Source organism: Pocillopora verrucosa, chromosome 3, assembly GCF_036669915.1.
Source record: "Pocillopora verrucosa isolate sample1 chromosome 3, ASM3666991v2, whole genome shotgun sequence".
NCBI classification, from domain to species: domain Eukaryota; kingdom Metazoa; phylum Cnidaria; class Anthozoa; order Scleractinia; family Pocilloporidae; genus Pocillopora; species Pocillopora verrucosa.
In genome coordinates this window covers 29,897,505-29,913,334 of record NC_089314.1, presented here as the reverse complement: position 1 = coordinate 29,913,334, position 15,830 = coordinate 29,897,505, and the positions used below count along the sequence as shown (strand labels likewise).

General features: G+C 38.0%; 2 protein-coding genes across 2 annotated transcripts; both read left to right on the top strand.

Annotated features, from left to right (window-relative positions):
- Positions 1–728: 728 nt before the first annotated feature.
- Positions 729–14,459, top strand: LOC131798970 (acid phosphatase type 7-like). The gene is made up of 8 exons (XM_059116631.2): positions 729–1,099; positions 3,029–3,121; positions 8,840–8,995; positions 9,598–9,673; positions 10,098–10,215; positions 10,622–10,819; positions 11,419–11,624; positions 13,526–14,459. The coding sequence occupies exons 1-8, from the start codon at positions 776–778 to the stop codon at positions 13,699–13,701; spliced, it is 1,347 nt and encodes a 448-aa protein (XP_058972614.2). The 5' UTR covers positions 729–775; the 3' UTR covers positions 13,702–14,459.
- On the top strand, positions 4,957–6,601 carry LOC136279892 (doublesex- and mab-3-related transcription factor 1-like). The gene is made up of 2 exons (XM_066164326.1): positions 4,957–5,432; positions 5,833–6,601. The coding sequence occupies exons 1-2, from the start codon at positions 5,162–5,164 to the stop codon at positions 6,291–6,293; spliced, it is 732 nt and encodes a 243-aa protein (XP_066020423.1). The 5' UTR covers positions 4,957–5,161; the 3' UTR covers positions 6,294–6,601.
- Positions 14,460–15,830: the final 1,371 nt, after the last annotated feature.

The following is a 15,830-nucleotide window of genomic DNA, read 5'->3' as shown; positions in this document are numbered from 1 at the left end:
ACCAATATGCAATCTTTTTTTCTGAGTGTCTCTTCTCCTAATGCTAAGATTCGACCGTTCACAGCGTCTTTAACAAAAATTCTCCTTTCGTGGTGTGGACGAAAAACCAAGTGCTTTTAAGGAAAAGTGACCAAACCGAAATCTGCTCTGAATAGGATCTTGGCGCCACCCCCACTCTTTATTTTATCTTTTTTGTTTGTTTTCTATTGCAACAAGAGGAGGTTTCCTTCAATTCCCAGCTATCTCCAAACACCAAGTTTATTTAATGACCAAACTGAGATGTGTTCGAAATTGGAACTAAGAGCCACCTACACTCCTTCATATATTTTTTCTTTTCAATATTGCGACATGAAAAAAGAGACAAAGTATTCAATCCTCATTTGAAGATAAGAAATAATTATAAGTCGAAGGGGAATCTTTGAACTAATAGATTATAAACGGTTTATAAGCTCCTGATTTATTACATCGTCCTGAAGGAGGAACGTACTAATAAGTCCCTTTGATATCGTTGACCTTCATATCTCAGCTCAACACTTTCAAATAAGTCTAAAAATATTCCCCTTCCGCCAGCTCTCACAAAAAAATTGGAAATCACAGTTTAAAATACGTTATGTCGTGACAAGAGAGAATTCGAGGTTGATGTTTCTTTCGTCGAGACCAAACTAGCATCACGGAAAGCTTGCGTTATGTAGCTTTTGTCACGCAAATTATTGAGTCACCTGATCTCGAGTGAGCCGGTTTATTTACGCTGTGTGCTTTTTGAGCTGTTGAGAAAATGGAAGGAATTTATTTCCTCCTCACTCTCTGTTCGTTTCTGAATTTAGCATCATCACATCAAGCAGTGAAACACCTTTTTATGTCTGATTTAGCACCGTATGATTCTCCTCATGGGCCCGAACAAATTCACATTTCCTTCGGAAATATTCCGAGTGAAATGACAATAATGTGGTCGACCTCGAATTCATCGGAGTTTGCCAGTTCGGTCGTCCTCTATGGCTTAGCGCCGAAGAATTATTCTCTTGAAGGCAGGGGAAAATTTGTTTTATTTACTGAAGGAAATCCGGATGGACTGAAATACATTCATCGCGTTGTTCTTCAGGTAAGAGCCACAGAAGTGTTTTAAAACAATGGTGACTTAATTCCCAATCGATCGAGCGTAATTTCAAAGTTTTCAGTTTTGAAGCGGTTTTCAATAGCCTATGATGGTAACTGTTTTTAGACACAAAGTATTGTACTAGCTCTGTCTGAAGGTCTTTTGCAGTCAGTTAGTTTATTTCGTTAAGACTGGCCTCAACAGGAAATGGACCAGTTGATGACGATTCATCAAGCGATAGTCTACACTTTCCATCGCGTGTGGTGCTTTATGTAATTGCATGAAGTAAATAAGTGATTGGTGATAAAGTTACCAACACGTGATTTAAACCGTTTTAGTAAAGGTAATATGCAGCTTCTTTGAAACAGCAGTTTGAAACATTCTCTTTTTGGCAATTGGTTCTGACCAGATTCAATATGTATTAGTATACATTTAGAAGGCCGCAAAGCACATTGTGTAACTCGTTCTTGAATTTGGCGAATTTATCAGGCTGGTGCTGGCTACGCATTGGTAATCTTCTTCTCAGTTTTAAGAAGATTTATTGCCAATGTCAATATAACAAGTAGTCAAATGAAAAAAGGGGGTAACTTTCTGAAGAAATTGTGTTTGATCTGTGTAACAAAGTTTGGTTTTAACAACCGAGTGAATAATGTAAATTGACCACCGTAAAGAGTTTCTCAGCTAAGAAACTCTTTACGGAGGCTAAGTTTCATTATCAACTCGTTTTATAAAACCGAAATACTCAGAGCCTTCCTTACTTAATGGTTGTGTAGAGTAATGGTTGCGTTGACTAAAACTCCAGGTTAATCCTACATCAGAAAAAGTATCATTTTAGGTAAGGTATGGGTTGCACCTTGAATATTTTTAAAGGACTGTATTTACTTTTTAATAAAATCTGTTTTCAATTGTTCCCCAAATTTCCAGTCAACAAAAACATTAATGGTGTTGTAGTACTTTAGTGGGGCAAATTTTGAAAAAATTGAGCTAAACAATAACAATAACAGCAGTAACTGACAGTGCTTACTAGTAAAGCATTATTGATATAACCCTTTAACTCCCAAGATCTAATTGTTAATTCTCCCCTCTAGCTGTTACACATCTCCTTGTAACTTAGTTATGAGACCTTAGTGCTAGATCAAGATGGCAGCTTCTACATGATAAGTTGGATTATTCTCATTACCTGTTTGCTGAATAGTGTATGGATATTATAGGGAGAAGTTTCATGTTGATAACTTCTGGGAGTTAAATGGTTAACATGAATGGAGATCAGTTTTATTTTGTCTGACAATGTTGATGTTTTTACACAAATTATGTCAATACTTGAATGGGGAGCTAATTGACCCAGATGTATGAAAAAGGTAGATAGCAAGCCAATTTTTGTCTACAGGTTTTAAGTTAGATTTTCCACTATTACCTCTCTTCAAGCTACCAACCAAATGCAGGCTTCATTTACTTATCTTTTCTAAACAGAATATAATAAACTGCCTCTGATTGAATAAAAGGATTAGCACAGTGGTTGAGCAAACTGTTCAATGGGATACAAAGCCATGATATCCTATCATTGGAGAACATGAATATTAGCCATCTTGTACTTACTTTCTGGTGTACTCCAGCTTTCAATGTGTCAAAACATTTATACTTACTTATAGTAATATAACCACTAGCGCAACCTTACTTGGTTGACTAACAGTTTTGGCATTTTACTCAGCAGAGTAGAAAAATCTTCTCAAGTAAGACCAATGTTGTAATTTTACAAATATTTCTTATTTCAGTAAATTACAATTATGGAACTTATTTTTGAACTTCCTAAGTTTATGTTTTGTCAAGTCTCCTCACATGTTTGCTGGATGTTGTATTGGAATTGTTGTGTGGAATTTATGTGTTGATCATGATTATTTTCTTACATCTAATGTTGATATTTTTTCACTCTTTCAGGGTTTAATTCCTGGGATGAAATACTCGTACCGTGTACAAAGTGGTAGTAACATTAGTGATGGGTTTGAATTCACAGCTAAAAGAGATGATGAGGTAAGGTGCTAAATATCTCTTGAGCCCCCTCACTCTCAAGATCTCATTAGTAATTCTCCTTACTGAATGCCATTCAATTCTTATGATGTTATGGTGGAGAATTTGGTATTCAATCAACTTTTAATCTCCTTATTGATGTTTTTCTTTATTCTCATTGCTTATCAGTATTGATATTGTAAGGAGAAATTCTGTCTTGGTTACTCAAGAGAGGATTTATGAAAATAAGTAAACAAAGACAACTAAATAAAACTTTATCCTATTTGAATTGTCTTTCAAGAAATCTGAATGCCATGCAAGTAATTGACTTGATTCACATGTGTTTGGAATGAGATTTTGTCCTTTCTCTAAAACACTTACCAAACAAAATGTTTTGTGTGATTTTGTCATTTCTGTTAAGGATAAAAGACATTTTATTAAGAACGTACAGGAAAAAAATTGGATGCAACAAAATAGTTTGATTGGTGATTAGTACATTTTTAGATATTTTATGTGGCATGTCCAACCATTTAACAATGTGCCCCACTGAAAATGTATTTCTGCCTTGTATCCTTGTGGCATAAATTTTTCCAGAGTCTATGAAAAGTGGAAGAGAGGGTAGATGTGTTAGTCTGGCACTCATCCGTATACATGTAGCTTCTGAAATCCCTCTATCTGCCATTGTTGCCTGAACAGTTGGAACAGGTATAACCAAGTTATGGCTGCTACAAAATAGTATGACAAATGGCTTATTACCTTGTAATTAATGTTTGGAACAATTTCCTTTTGTTTGGCATTAAAACAGCCTTAAATTAGGCAGTTGTAATTTTGAATTGATCATTCTCTTATTTGATTTGTTACATAGGAAGAATACTTGACTTTTGATATCTACAGGCTTGAAAAGAAAATTTGTAAACATCATTTTGATAAGTGTCAAGAGTTGCTGCTGCTTTGTATGAAACCTTTTTTCCTTCCCTTCCCATCAGACCATTTTATTATGTATTACTATTAATTATTATTATTATTTATTTATGTAACCTTTATCAGTCAACAACTATGATAGTCAAAAAGCTTCTCCATGAGGATTTTAAAAACATTGAGTCTCATTTGCAGTAAACATTTCCATTGTTTGTATCTAAGTGATAGTTGAGGCACTCTTCTTCAGCCATCACTAACAAAAAATTGAGAATTAGCACAGAACATTTGGAACCAACCCGCTTTCAATACTTGCTGCAGAGAATGGAACGTAATGAATTGCCGAAGCTTTGGTTAACTTTTCATTTCTCACCACTAGTAAACTCTAGAATCATTCCTAAACACATATTTTTTATTATTATTATCTTGAATTTTTTTGTTGGTTTACTCATTTTTTCGTGTTGTACTTAGTAAGATTGCATTACTTGTTTAATCATAACCATTACAATTTCCTCAACTGTGTTTGGCGCATCAGCTGCTTTGAATATCACTAATCACTTTGAACAGCTGTTATTGAACAGTGTAATCGGACAGTCAAAGCAGCCAATCATACTAAGTCCACTCAGCTAAATCCACCACTCACAGAATTAATCACAATGACCATAGCAACAATTACTTACCCTGAAAAAAAAAACTGGGAAATTTCCAAATTTTTTGCTTTAGACATTGTTCCTACTGGAGATGTTTGTCCTAAATGTATTTTTTTTTCGCTTCGCGGTCGTCCGATTTTGTTAATCACTCGTATGATTACAGACCGAATTGAACTCCACTCAATCCTATCACCATTATTATAATTAGTAAAGAAGAAACTTTCGTGTGCGCTGTACCAGCAACAACAAAGTGACCTAAGTTTTGTTTTGAGGCGAATGGTATCTCTCTGTCAATTTCACGAGCACGCAAGTAACACCTTACCCAATCACGAGCGAGAGTTTTTATTTTACTGACATGTGCTTGTCAGTGACTTCGTCGCCACCTTGGCAACAAATTTCGCTCAATTTGCTCGGCGATGATCGAGGCATCTAGGGCGTCGTCTCCAAAGAACGAAACTCTTCTGGTAGACAACTTTTTAACAAAATACTGTCAGGACAAATGAGCGAGACTTCTAGAAAAAAACAGACACACGACAGAAAAGAGCGCAATCCTTCGTGTACGCTCTGCATCAATCATGGAGTCCGATCGAAATTCAAGGGTCACAAACGCCTTGGTTGTCCGTTTTTGAGTTGCCACTGTGAGCTGTGTGTAAACGGACGTCAAAAACGAGTCACTATGAAAAAGCAAGTTCGTCTTCGGCGAAAGCAAATGAAAGATATCGGAAGAAGGAATAATCAGTGCATTTCACCCGCCGTGGAGCCCACTCGAGGTAACAGAACAATTTTTATGTGTTGTTTTTCATTTCACCGAATGTCATTTTTCCTTTGGTGTAAATCAAGCATTATCTTTATGTATCTTCATGTCTACAGTTAAAACAGTTAGAGAGTCTAGCGCTTTTGGCTTTGTCTTCTTGGATTTAAGCTGACCATTTAAATAAACAACATTCTTTCGGACGTGCTAGTGAAGTTGTTGCAACTTCCAACTTGTTCTTTTTTTAAAATTGTTTATTTGAAACTCAGAAAAAATATCAGAAACGCATTTTGTTAATGGTTTTATACGCTTAAGGAAAGTTTCTTTCTCTGTTATTAAAAGTTTTCTTTAATGGCTATCAAATGGTTTTCCAAATGAACCATTTTTTTTTTAACGAAGCTGTTTGATCAAATTTGCAGTGAGTTTCTTTCCTGCGGTTGTTAAAACTGGATCGCCTTTCACCGAAGAATACAGCACCGTCAACGGACTTGAAAAGACAACGAAAAACGGAAATGGAGGATTGATTCAGAGTGTGTCCAACATTTTGCATTCTCAGTTCGGGGTCGTTGGACAACATCCACTCAACTGTAGTGCTTACTTGTCTACACCTTACCAGCCTCAATGGACTGTAGGGGATGTTTACCTGGGCGGCTTTCATTACAACAACTGGCAGACATCAGAGCGGACAGCCTCTCACTCTGTGATCGAACCTCTAACAAGCCCTAACTTGGCCTTTTCGGACAACAGCGCTATTTTGAAGTACCGCAATCTTTCCCCGAGAACGGAAAGCAACTCCTTCAGTCTCAGTACGTCTTTGGAAGCCGCCGCCGTTTTGGCGTCATTTGCGGGAAATCAGAAACACCGAGTGCCGAAACTTTGAAGGCGTTTTAAAAACTTTTTTCTTCTCATACTTGCCCTCACTTGTTTCCTTCACTGTTTGTCGTTCTTGTGGGCTGCAAAGGAACTGTTAGCTTTCTTTATGAAATTGTGGTTTCCGCGAAACAGGAAATTTTTACTACACCGTATTTATGATATGTGCACCGTTTTTTTGTCAATCATATAAGAAAATTCATTACCTGACGAGGGAATTTCGTATTAAATTGCACGCGAAAACCGATACGAATCGCTAAGCGATGATATCGGTTTTCATGTGCAATTTAACGCGGAATTCACGAGTTAGGTAATGGATTTTCCTTGAATCGCATAATTGAATAAAAATGAGAAAAAAAGAAAACAGTAATAATATTGTTTGTTTTTATCCTGAGCGCGCGCCCCAGAAAGCCATTTCAAAGTCAATTGTCAGAACTGTCACTGCGTTAGCGAATAGGAAGCAAGGTCAGTCATACACGTTGGAATCTTCGACAAATTTGTTTGTACCTTGTGCTTGTTTTTACATTTGTTGTCAAACTTTTAAACAAGCTTCACACTATTTTGAGGATGATGGTGGTATTTCACTGAATTTAAAAGCTGTTTATCTCTAACATCTTTTTTCAAATTTCCAAATCATTTGCTCGAGAAGGAAAATAATTTACACCTTTTACCTCTTTGGTGGCAATACTGAAAGAAATGAAGTGTTCAAGCGAAAGCACTGAAAGTTGACATCGCGATTAAAAGTATTTATTTCTTCTTCTGTGTATATGACAATCGACCCAGACACTTCTTCCGTTGTCGATTCTTCGTCTTGTTTAGTTGAACTTTTGCTTGCCATTCTCGTTTTCGCGAGCGAAAGAGGGTTTTTCATGCCTCTCCAAGAATTTTAGTTCATTTTAAAACAGGGAAGAGCCTCTGGCTCACTTTAAAAAACGCTTTTGTTTGTTTTTAGCTCTTCAAAAGGTGACGATGGTTTTGAAAACACTTTAAAATGACATTGTAGATAACTTTGTTAGAATATGACAATAGTTGTTATGATTACGTAGATGCGAATCAATATCACTTAGCCTCCATTTCAACATCTGAATTCTACGCTAATTCTACTGAATTCCTTCGCTTCGTTGACCAATCAGAATGCGAGATTATATTCAATTGTGCGATTCCATTAGACATTTTTATGATAAAGTTTCGACGTAATGCTGAATATTTCTTTCAGACAAGTATGATTGTTTACCTAATTTGAACCGCAGAACTGTCTTCCAACAAACACTTGTTGACTTTGTTATTTGCTATTTGTTTCATGCCTTTCAAATAGAAAATTTAGTCTTAGTTCTAACCATTTCTCCGGTAGACAGATCTAACTATGCGTCAACTGATTTTTACTTTTTTTATAGATTGGCGAAAATTTTTGGTTTATAACGTTCCCGAAACTAATGATAATTATATGATATTGTTTTAGGAAGTTTATAGGTAGACTAGAAAAGCTATTTGTAACTATCTTGTTTGTAGCTGCTGTACGTAGTTGGTAATTTTTGCGAAAGCAGTCTCTGTTGATTTTGAAAACCCTTGCTAAGGCTTCTTTTCCCCTGGGAACAGACGTAGACGATTAAAAGACAGCTCGGCGTCTGTTGGGAGTTTCGCGCGACCCCTGGAAAGTAATGTATGTTGACATGTTCACATTCAACCCGAGATTAACGATAAACAATCCTCACGTATCAATAGCTGATTAACGAAGTAAGAAACGTTTGTGCAAATATGTTCTTTGTATGATGCAATCTTTCAATGCGAGTACACTTTCCCCAGTCAGACCTTAAGTTCTGAATGATAAGTGCTCGTATTTCAGTTCCCACGAACACCTCAAGACAGATTTGTCCTCTACACCTGAACAGATCGCGCCATTTGATTACCATCATTTCAGTGTTGTGCTTTCACGTTTCCAGGTCGTGTCCAGTGCAAGGATCGGCAGCAATTTTTCGAGGCACTTTTCTGGGAAATTCGTTACAATCTATTCATAGTTTAACCGAATTTCCGAAAATTTTTATGCAGTTCTGTTTGGAAGATTAAAATTCAGTTCCGTTTGTAATAATAACAAAGCAGCTTTTAACTCGCAGATATATATTGGAAAATAGCCGGCACTTCACTGTAATTAAACATTTCTTGCTCTTCGGCCTTAACTCAGTCTCGCCTAAATCGAGAATCTTTGTACCTCTTCTTGACAAACTTAGCAATTCAGTAAAAGTTGTCAATTAATAGCTTCGCAATTTTTGTAAGGCTCTTGGAGTGAATGTGGTACAATCAAAGCCCCCCCTCCCTCCTCCCCTGAGGGAGGGAAATTGGGTCTTAGTCGAAATAACGTAAGAAATTCAGCTTAGAAAGTGGCGTATAGTTTAGCGAAACCGGAGCCATTTGAGACTACACCCTACACATATTTAAAAATAGTTAAAGGTGATGATAATTTTATCAATCTAATCTGCGAAGGGAACTTAGTCTGATCAGGTTGGTACCAGACAACGATGATGAAAGAAATTTGTTTTCACAATTTTTTGTCCTTTGCAGGATTGGTCGCCGCAGTTCTTGGTTTATGGAGACATGGGTCGAATTGGAGGAGCTCCCAGTCTCAAACGGCTTATTATGGAAGCTAGGTCCGGACACAACACGGCTGCATTGCATGTTGGGGACTTCGCCTACGACCTTCAAACTGATGGAGGACTTGTAAGTAATGATGCAGCTTTTTCTATTCGCTCGATGTAATGCCCATAAGCACCCTAAAAGTACACGGTGCGAGTGAAATTCAAGCAATAGGAAATTGTCAGCTTTAAGATCGGAGATTTTCTAATAAACTGTTTCAAACCAACTCCATGTGCCTCCCAAGGCGCTGAGGTATTAAATTATTCTAATTAAATGTTATTGTTTTGGATCTCTTTTTAGTTTTCCCTTCCTTTTAAATCTTTTCATCTCTTTCTAGAATTTTTTCATCGTTAACTTGATTTTTTCGGCTGATTTTGTCTTGTTTTGTGATAAACAGGAATAAAATGAACAATTAAAGGGCCAGATTCGGGTTGCAAATCGATGAATTGATACCCAATCGAGGCGCACTGATTAAGATCACTGTCATGAAAGTGTAGAGCAGCGGAAAACTGTCTGTCGTAGTTCAAAGCTTTCCTTGGCTACCGTTCATGTGGCTTGAAGCCTCAGTTTCAAGCCTTTCTCGGCAGTTTCGTAGCCTGAGATCAGTATTTTTTTCTCTTCGGTTTTTCGTTTGTGACATACTCACTTGGAAATTCTTAGTCTCTCTTATTCTTTACCTACCTCAGAATGGTGACGCGTTTATGAACAGAATTCAGGACATGGCCGCGTGGATTCCTTACATGACATGTGTTGGAAATCACGGTAAGAGTTTACTCTTGGTTCAGTAGGAAAACTTCTCAAATTGTAGATTGAAAGAGGCTTAGGAAAGTCATTTAAATTCATGAAGAGAACGAACGTTGTCACCAATAGCCTGTAATGCAAGCGTCGTATTAGGACGAGTTAGCGCGGTTACAAGCTTGCGATCGTTTATCGGGCCGGAGTGGACGGGTGGGTGGAGAAGGTAGGGAAAGATGAGACTGCCCTCTTTTGACTGTCGCTTACGCTGTTGTGACAAACTTCTTTCTCTCCCATCCTCCCCTGTAAAAATGAAAGCTCTAAAAATCAAAGATGGCAGCTATAGTTTTCATCAAGAAAATACTGAGCTCTCACTTGCCAAAATCACGCCTTCTCTGCAGTTCATATCACTTATTATGAGATGTATTTGAGTTTTTTCCTTTTGTTGCAGAGATTCCTTTCAACTTCAGTCATTACCGATACAGGTTTTCCATGCCGCAACTTCAGTGGCCCACTGAAATCGACAGAATGTGGTACAGCTTTGACGTCGCCAGAGCTCACTTCATCGCGTATGTTTATCTCATATTTTACATTACTTTTTGAACCCGTCAAGGTGAAAAATCACGGGGTGGTTCGTGCGTTATCTGCGTCATAAAATTCAGCGCCGAAAAGACGACTGAGGTCGTTGTCAGGTCATGGAAAATGTCTTCTCTGATCAACCTCACCAGAATACTGAAACATCATGACAGCTTCTTGTTTTACGGACAGCCCCCTTCATTTCATGCGGTAGTCCCCCATCTTTATTTTTCCCACCCTCCCCCCTCCCCCCTCCCCCCTCCCCCCTCCCTCACCAGGTACAGCAACTTGTGCTGAGTTGGGAACTCTAAACCATAAATCAGATTCATTGGATGGAATTCGAACGGATTTTATTTTTATTTTCTCTTGAATTTTTATTTCCATTTGTTTTCCTCACAGTTACTCGTCTGAAGTATACTTCACCAACGGCTCCATTCAGGGTCAACTCGAGTGGTTAACCAACGACCTTAAAAAGGCGAATCAGCCCGAGAACCGTGCTAAGCGTCCTTGGATAATTGCATTTGGTCACAGACCAATGTACTGTTCAAATATTGATAAAGATGATTGTACCACGCTTCACTCTGTGGTTAGACACAGGTTGGTTACGCCCCTCCCCCCATTTTTTTTTCTCTCTGCGACATGTGAAATAACATTTTAGTACGAGGTCCCGGAGGTTTCGAATGCGATATAGTTTTGGGTAGTTTTTTTTTCAAGATGTTAAAATCCTGACCCAGTTCCTTTTGAAAAGAATAATGGAAAGTTAAAACAGGTTAATCTAAACAAGCGTAAATGAAGGCTAAGGTTAGCGCAGAGGACAATGGGCGTCGATGATATTGCCGACAGAACAGCGTTTGAAGGAGTGAAAGTCTTTAGAGAGAGGTGATCAAAGAATCCTACAGCATGGAAGGTACAGATCATGCGTGCAAAAAAAAAAGCCTTTTGAAAAAAACGAAACAGTAAGCAAAGTATACGCGTGGAAACATCTAACGGGAAGTAAGCTTGGAAAACACAGAGATCATGGTGACATCGGTGAACTTTTAAGGTATCAATTGTCCCAAAAAACAATTTTATGGATCAAAATTTTCCCTTGCTTGACGTTGCTTGAGTTAATGTAATGCACAATACTTCTACGATAACGGAGAGCGAACAGTTAGATGGTGAATTCGAACCAGTTTTGTGTTTGTGTTTTTCTTTAGCTTGGAACCGTTGTTTTTCCAGTACGGTGTAGACATTATCATCGAAGCGCATGAACACTCGTACGAACGCCTCTGGCCAGTGTTCAACGACACAGTAACAGCCCACAACTACAGCAATCCAAAGGCCCCAGTCCACCTGATATCGGGCGCAGCAGGCTGCAATGAGGCTTATGGAATATGCGTGAATCCCATGTTAGGACCTAGAGGTATGCAATATTTTATTAGCCGGTATAAATGAGTGTGTTTTCCTTGGTCGTGGATTTCCAAATCAAGGGCGGTTTAATATATAATAGGTAGCACTGTTGCCCTTCAAGAAAATCGAGGGTCGCCGTGCTAAATCTTCATAGTATAGTCTCGCTATCCAGAACTTAAGCCGCTGCTTCTTTTCGCGGTCGTAAAGTTGTGGTTTGTTCTAAATAATTCGCGTCCTTGGTACCTCAAACCGTTTTCACCAGCTGTACTGCAGTTTCCTAATAATTATCCTATCTTAAAATATGCTTCGGTTTCAAAATTTAGAAAGAGTCTCATGCAATTAAAACTGCTCGGGAAGCCGCTTTCTATTTATTAAAGGCATCACTTCAAAAACGTGTCAGGCTTTAGTCAAGAGCGTCTCGTTATTTGTGCTGCTAAGGGTCAAGATCTGAAATCCTTGTGAACTTTGTGGATCCAGCTAATACAAATTAGAGGTAATACGTTTGGTAGAGTTTTTTTCTAGTTTGTTAAATTTAGGACGCGGCTATTTCGTTAGTTAAAGAATAGTACTTTATCGCATACTATCTTGCTTGTAAAACTTTACTTCGAAGAAGAATTACCACCTCTATATTCTACATTCGACAAGAACTTTCGTCGATAAGCCGCAACCCCTCTGCATTCGTGGTTCTTCGAACGACCACTAGTACATTTAAAATGGTGGTCGTTCAGAACAAAACGCCAGTATAGCAACGAAAATGGAGACGTAATATCCACTTGTGCAGATTTTTGACGTTGGAGGTCCATCTTTGGTCAAAAAATAATTTAATCTTTCTTGACGAGGAAATCAACTATTCGCTGAGTTCCGCCTCTAGTTTTTTTTTTTCAAGAAATAAACTCAGCAGAAGGTAACTGGAACGTCATTTCGTGATCTGCTAAAGCTCTACCAAAAAAGAGTAACAGAGCGTCCTTTTGTTGAAGATACCATGCGCCTGGCTGGTTATCAACCTCTGTAGAGTTTCTGGAGAAGTGATTTTTATAAGTGTGGAATAACTTATTCCAGAAAAGAATCGGTGGCGTCTGCATTTGAAATGCTGGACAGAGGAAGTACCTTGGTAATCTTACCGTTCACTTGGTCACCACACCTTCATTTATTGACAAATTAATCCCGTGCAGTGGGGGTCTGGTGCTAGCATTCGTTTACCTTCAAAACTGCATCGTACTGTGATTTCTGTTCAAGATTTGTTGGAAAGTGCAAGGTATAGAGGAAGTCCTGAGTAAATTCATATTAATAGGTGGCATTCATTTGTGACCAGCAAAGTCTCGTCATGGATTCCAGATCAGCTGAACCACTCGCAGGACAACGTGCTGTTTTTCAAACATATTAGAACTGGCGCCATTCTTGTTTTGATTGTTTGTTTTTTAACCAATTTATACACTTTGTAAATATGTTTGCGATTTCATTTTTGGACTCCAGTCTCAGCCTTAATTTCAGTTTGAATTATGGGTCAACTGTAGATTCGGTGTTAACTACAATCGACACATTTAATGTGAATCAATCTTAAGAAGATGTCTACTCCTTCTTCAATATCAAAACAAAAAAAAACTTTCTCTATGTTATACAATTGTCCGAGTTAACGTGACTGTGGAATGAAAAAAAAGTTGCAAGGTGAATTCCTTTCTTTGCAGATCACCACTGCTTGCTTCTCGAGGCTTTCCTCATTTTTATATTTCTAGATAACATGAATTGATCTTTTAGTAACATGGTGCCTTAAGGGGCTACGTCGTAGATTGTTCCACTTGAAAACTGTAGATTTCAGCGCATAATCCTCGCTCATCTTCCCTCTGCAACATAATGAAATGTCTCTACGTAGATTCTTGGAATAGATTACAAGTGTTAATCGTCGTCTTTCGTCAGGTCCCTGGTCCGCCTTCCGCGAGTGGTTCCCAGGCAATGCTGGTTACGGTAAACTGAGGATTGAGAACTCGACTCATGTGTACTGGGAACAAATTGAAGCTTATGATGGTTCGGTTACAGACAGTATATGGATTAAACAGGAACACCACGGGCCTTTCAAACCCCTGGATCCGTGATTATAGTAGGAGACAGAGGGTAACAGCACAAAGTACAGGACACTGTATATTTAACCTAGAATTTCGCTGACCAGCTACTTTGGAATCATTCAATGGAACTCAAAATGTTATTTATTCCAAAACATACAGTACAACGTTTATATTTTTAGCACTCTTTAACTGCTTTTAACATAATTTTGGAGAGATTTCGAAGTTTCTATTCTTCAAAAATGTTCGCACTGAATGTAATAAAATTGAAGTAGTATCATATTGAACTGGAGCTCCAAAAGTCATCTGGATGGTGTCAGATTGAACGAAAAATATTTCTTATTTAAGACTGTAATCTCGAACTGCTACGATCATGTACGCTCGAACTGCTACGATCATGTACGGGACTCTTATTGTAAGAATTGAATTTTGAATACATTTAAGATTCTTTTTCGGCTTCGTATATATATGTAACCACCTTTCCACCGCCTTAGTGCACTCGTGTGCGGGCGTTTGATATTTTAGATGTGTTAGACGCGATGCATTACTTCGATGTGATGGTGGGTCAAAGGGGAGCAAAGTCATTTGACGGGGAACTAATAGATAATAAACATGGATTGTGTTGTTGTGTCGGGTTTTAAGGAACAAATGGCGACATCGCAGTCATTTAAACGATCTTAGGAGCATGTAAAATCATTCTATTTCTCGTACAGTATATGAAGCCGGTTTTTACCAAAGAAATTGTGTATGAAAGGTGGAGTTTTTTTTAATAAAGTACTCGTTTGTCAGGAGCTGTTTTAGTGCAGGGTCTCCATATGTAAACAAATCAGTTCATCGCTAGATTAACTGAGCAGACATATTTTACCACCTGCAGTGCATGACTTTCCGTGCGTGTTCTATGACTTGTTTGTCAACGTGACGGAAAACAGTGTCTACTTTTTATTTGAGTTGAGACACAGCAAAACGAGCTTTAATAACCTTTTGAGCAATGTGTGTTTGCTTAAGTTAGTCCAAAGGCGTTCCATTGTTCGCGTTTATTAAAACTGTCAAAGCGAGCGAGGTGTAATGTATCTCCAAGTAAACCCATTCAAAGCGTTTTGTTTTCCTCCAAGATCAAACAACATGTTATTGTCAGCCGCTTTGCGAGTCAAAAGAACTCGTACTTGGTAACTGTACTGGCAGTTGTTCTCAAAAGTAATTATCTAGAACTCTTTGTTCACTTGTAAAGTGAGACAAAACTTAACAAAAGGCACGAAGAATTGCTTCGCGTGCGATTGCCCAAAAACGATGTTTACCAAACTCCGCGCCCTCTTCCTTCCGTCAAAAGAAATCGTTCTCTGTCATTCACCACCAAAAATTTTCATGAAACTGACTTATTTTTAATTTTATCAAGTCGTCAAGAATTGCTAAGATTTTATCGCTACTGGATGGTGAAATGATAAGCGAATCGTTGGCGCGATTGTTACCGGTGGAAATCTTGAAGCGAAAATCAATGGAGCAATACTTTGTGCTAATAATGTGTTGTTAACAAAACCAATAACAAGCTGCTAAATATTGCTGTTCCTCCAACGCTCGTACTAACACCTAATTAAACAGTCCCACATCTTGTTAATTAAAAGGAAGTATATGAATTGATAAGATCACAAGCAACGCAGTTCACATCAGATTCAACTGAGATAAAACGATTTTAATGTGTGGAGAATATATCAGAAAGTTCTGTTCATCCACCTTTTGCTTACCTTGTTAACCGTAGGAAAACGAATATAAGTAGTTTCCCATTTCCTTTAATGAAAGATCGAGGTAAACAAAAAAAGTGTAATGAGATTTGTCGCTCTTTGGTATGTCTTTGAAGGTATTGTGAAACTGGTTACTTTTTTAAAAATATATTTTTTTTTGGTGCAAAAGAAAGGAGTGCTTTTGTTGTCAAATTCCCCATTTTTTTCGTGATCTGACAATCAATAGTGTGGCTTTGAAAGAGAACACGCGAAAACTCTGTTGAATAAAGGAATGAACTCAGTTATGAAGTAGGTTGAATACAATCGCGCAACTTGAGGGGATGTCATTATCAGGCGAAACTCCCAGCATCAATGAAAACTCTTTGAAAACACACCGTGTGCTCCCACATGGCTAATAAAAATGACAATGATACCCAACATGGTCCC

Coding starts and splice junctions, on each gene's coding strand:
- LOC131798970 (XM_059116631.2), top strand. CDS start 776: ATGGAAGGAATTTATTTCCTCCTCACTCTCTGTTCGTTTCTGAATTTA. Junction 10,820..11,418: donor CACTCTGTGGTTAGACACAG/GTTGGTTACGCC, acceptor GTTTTTCTTTAG/CTTGGAACCGTTGTTTTTCC. Junction 11,625..13,525: donor TCCCATGTTAGGACCTAGAG/GTATGCAATATT, acceptor GTCTTTCGTCAG/GTCCCTGGTCCGCCTTCCGC.
- LOC136279892 (XM_066164326.1), top strand. CDS start 5,162: ATGAGCGAGACTTCTAGAAAAAAACAGACACACGACAGAAAAGAGCGC. Junction 5,433..5,832: donor CGCCGTGGAGCCCACTCGAG/GTAACAGAACAA, acceptor TCAAATTTGCAG/TGAGTTTCTTTCCTGCGGTT.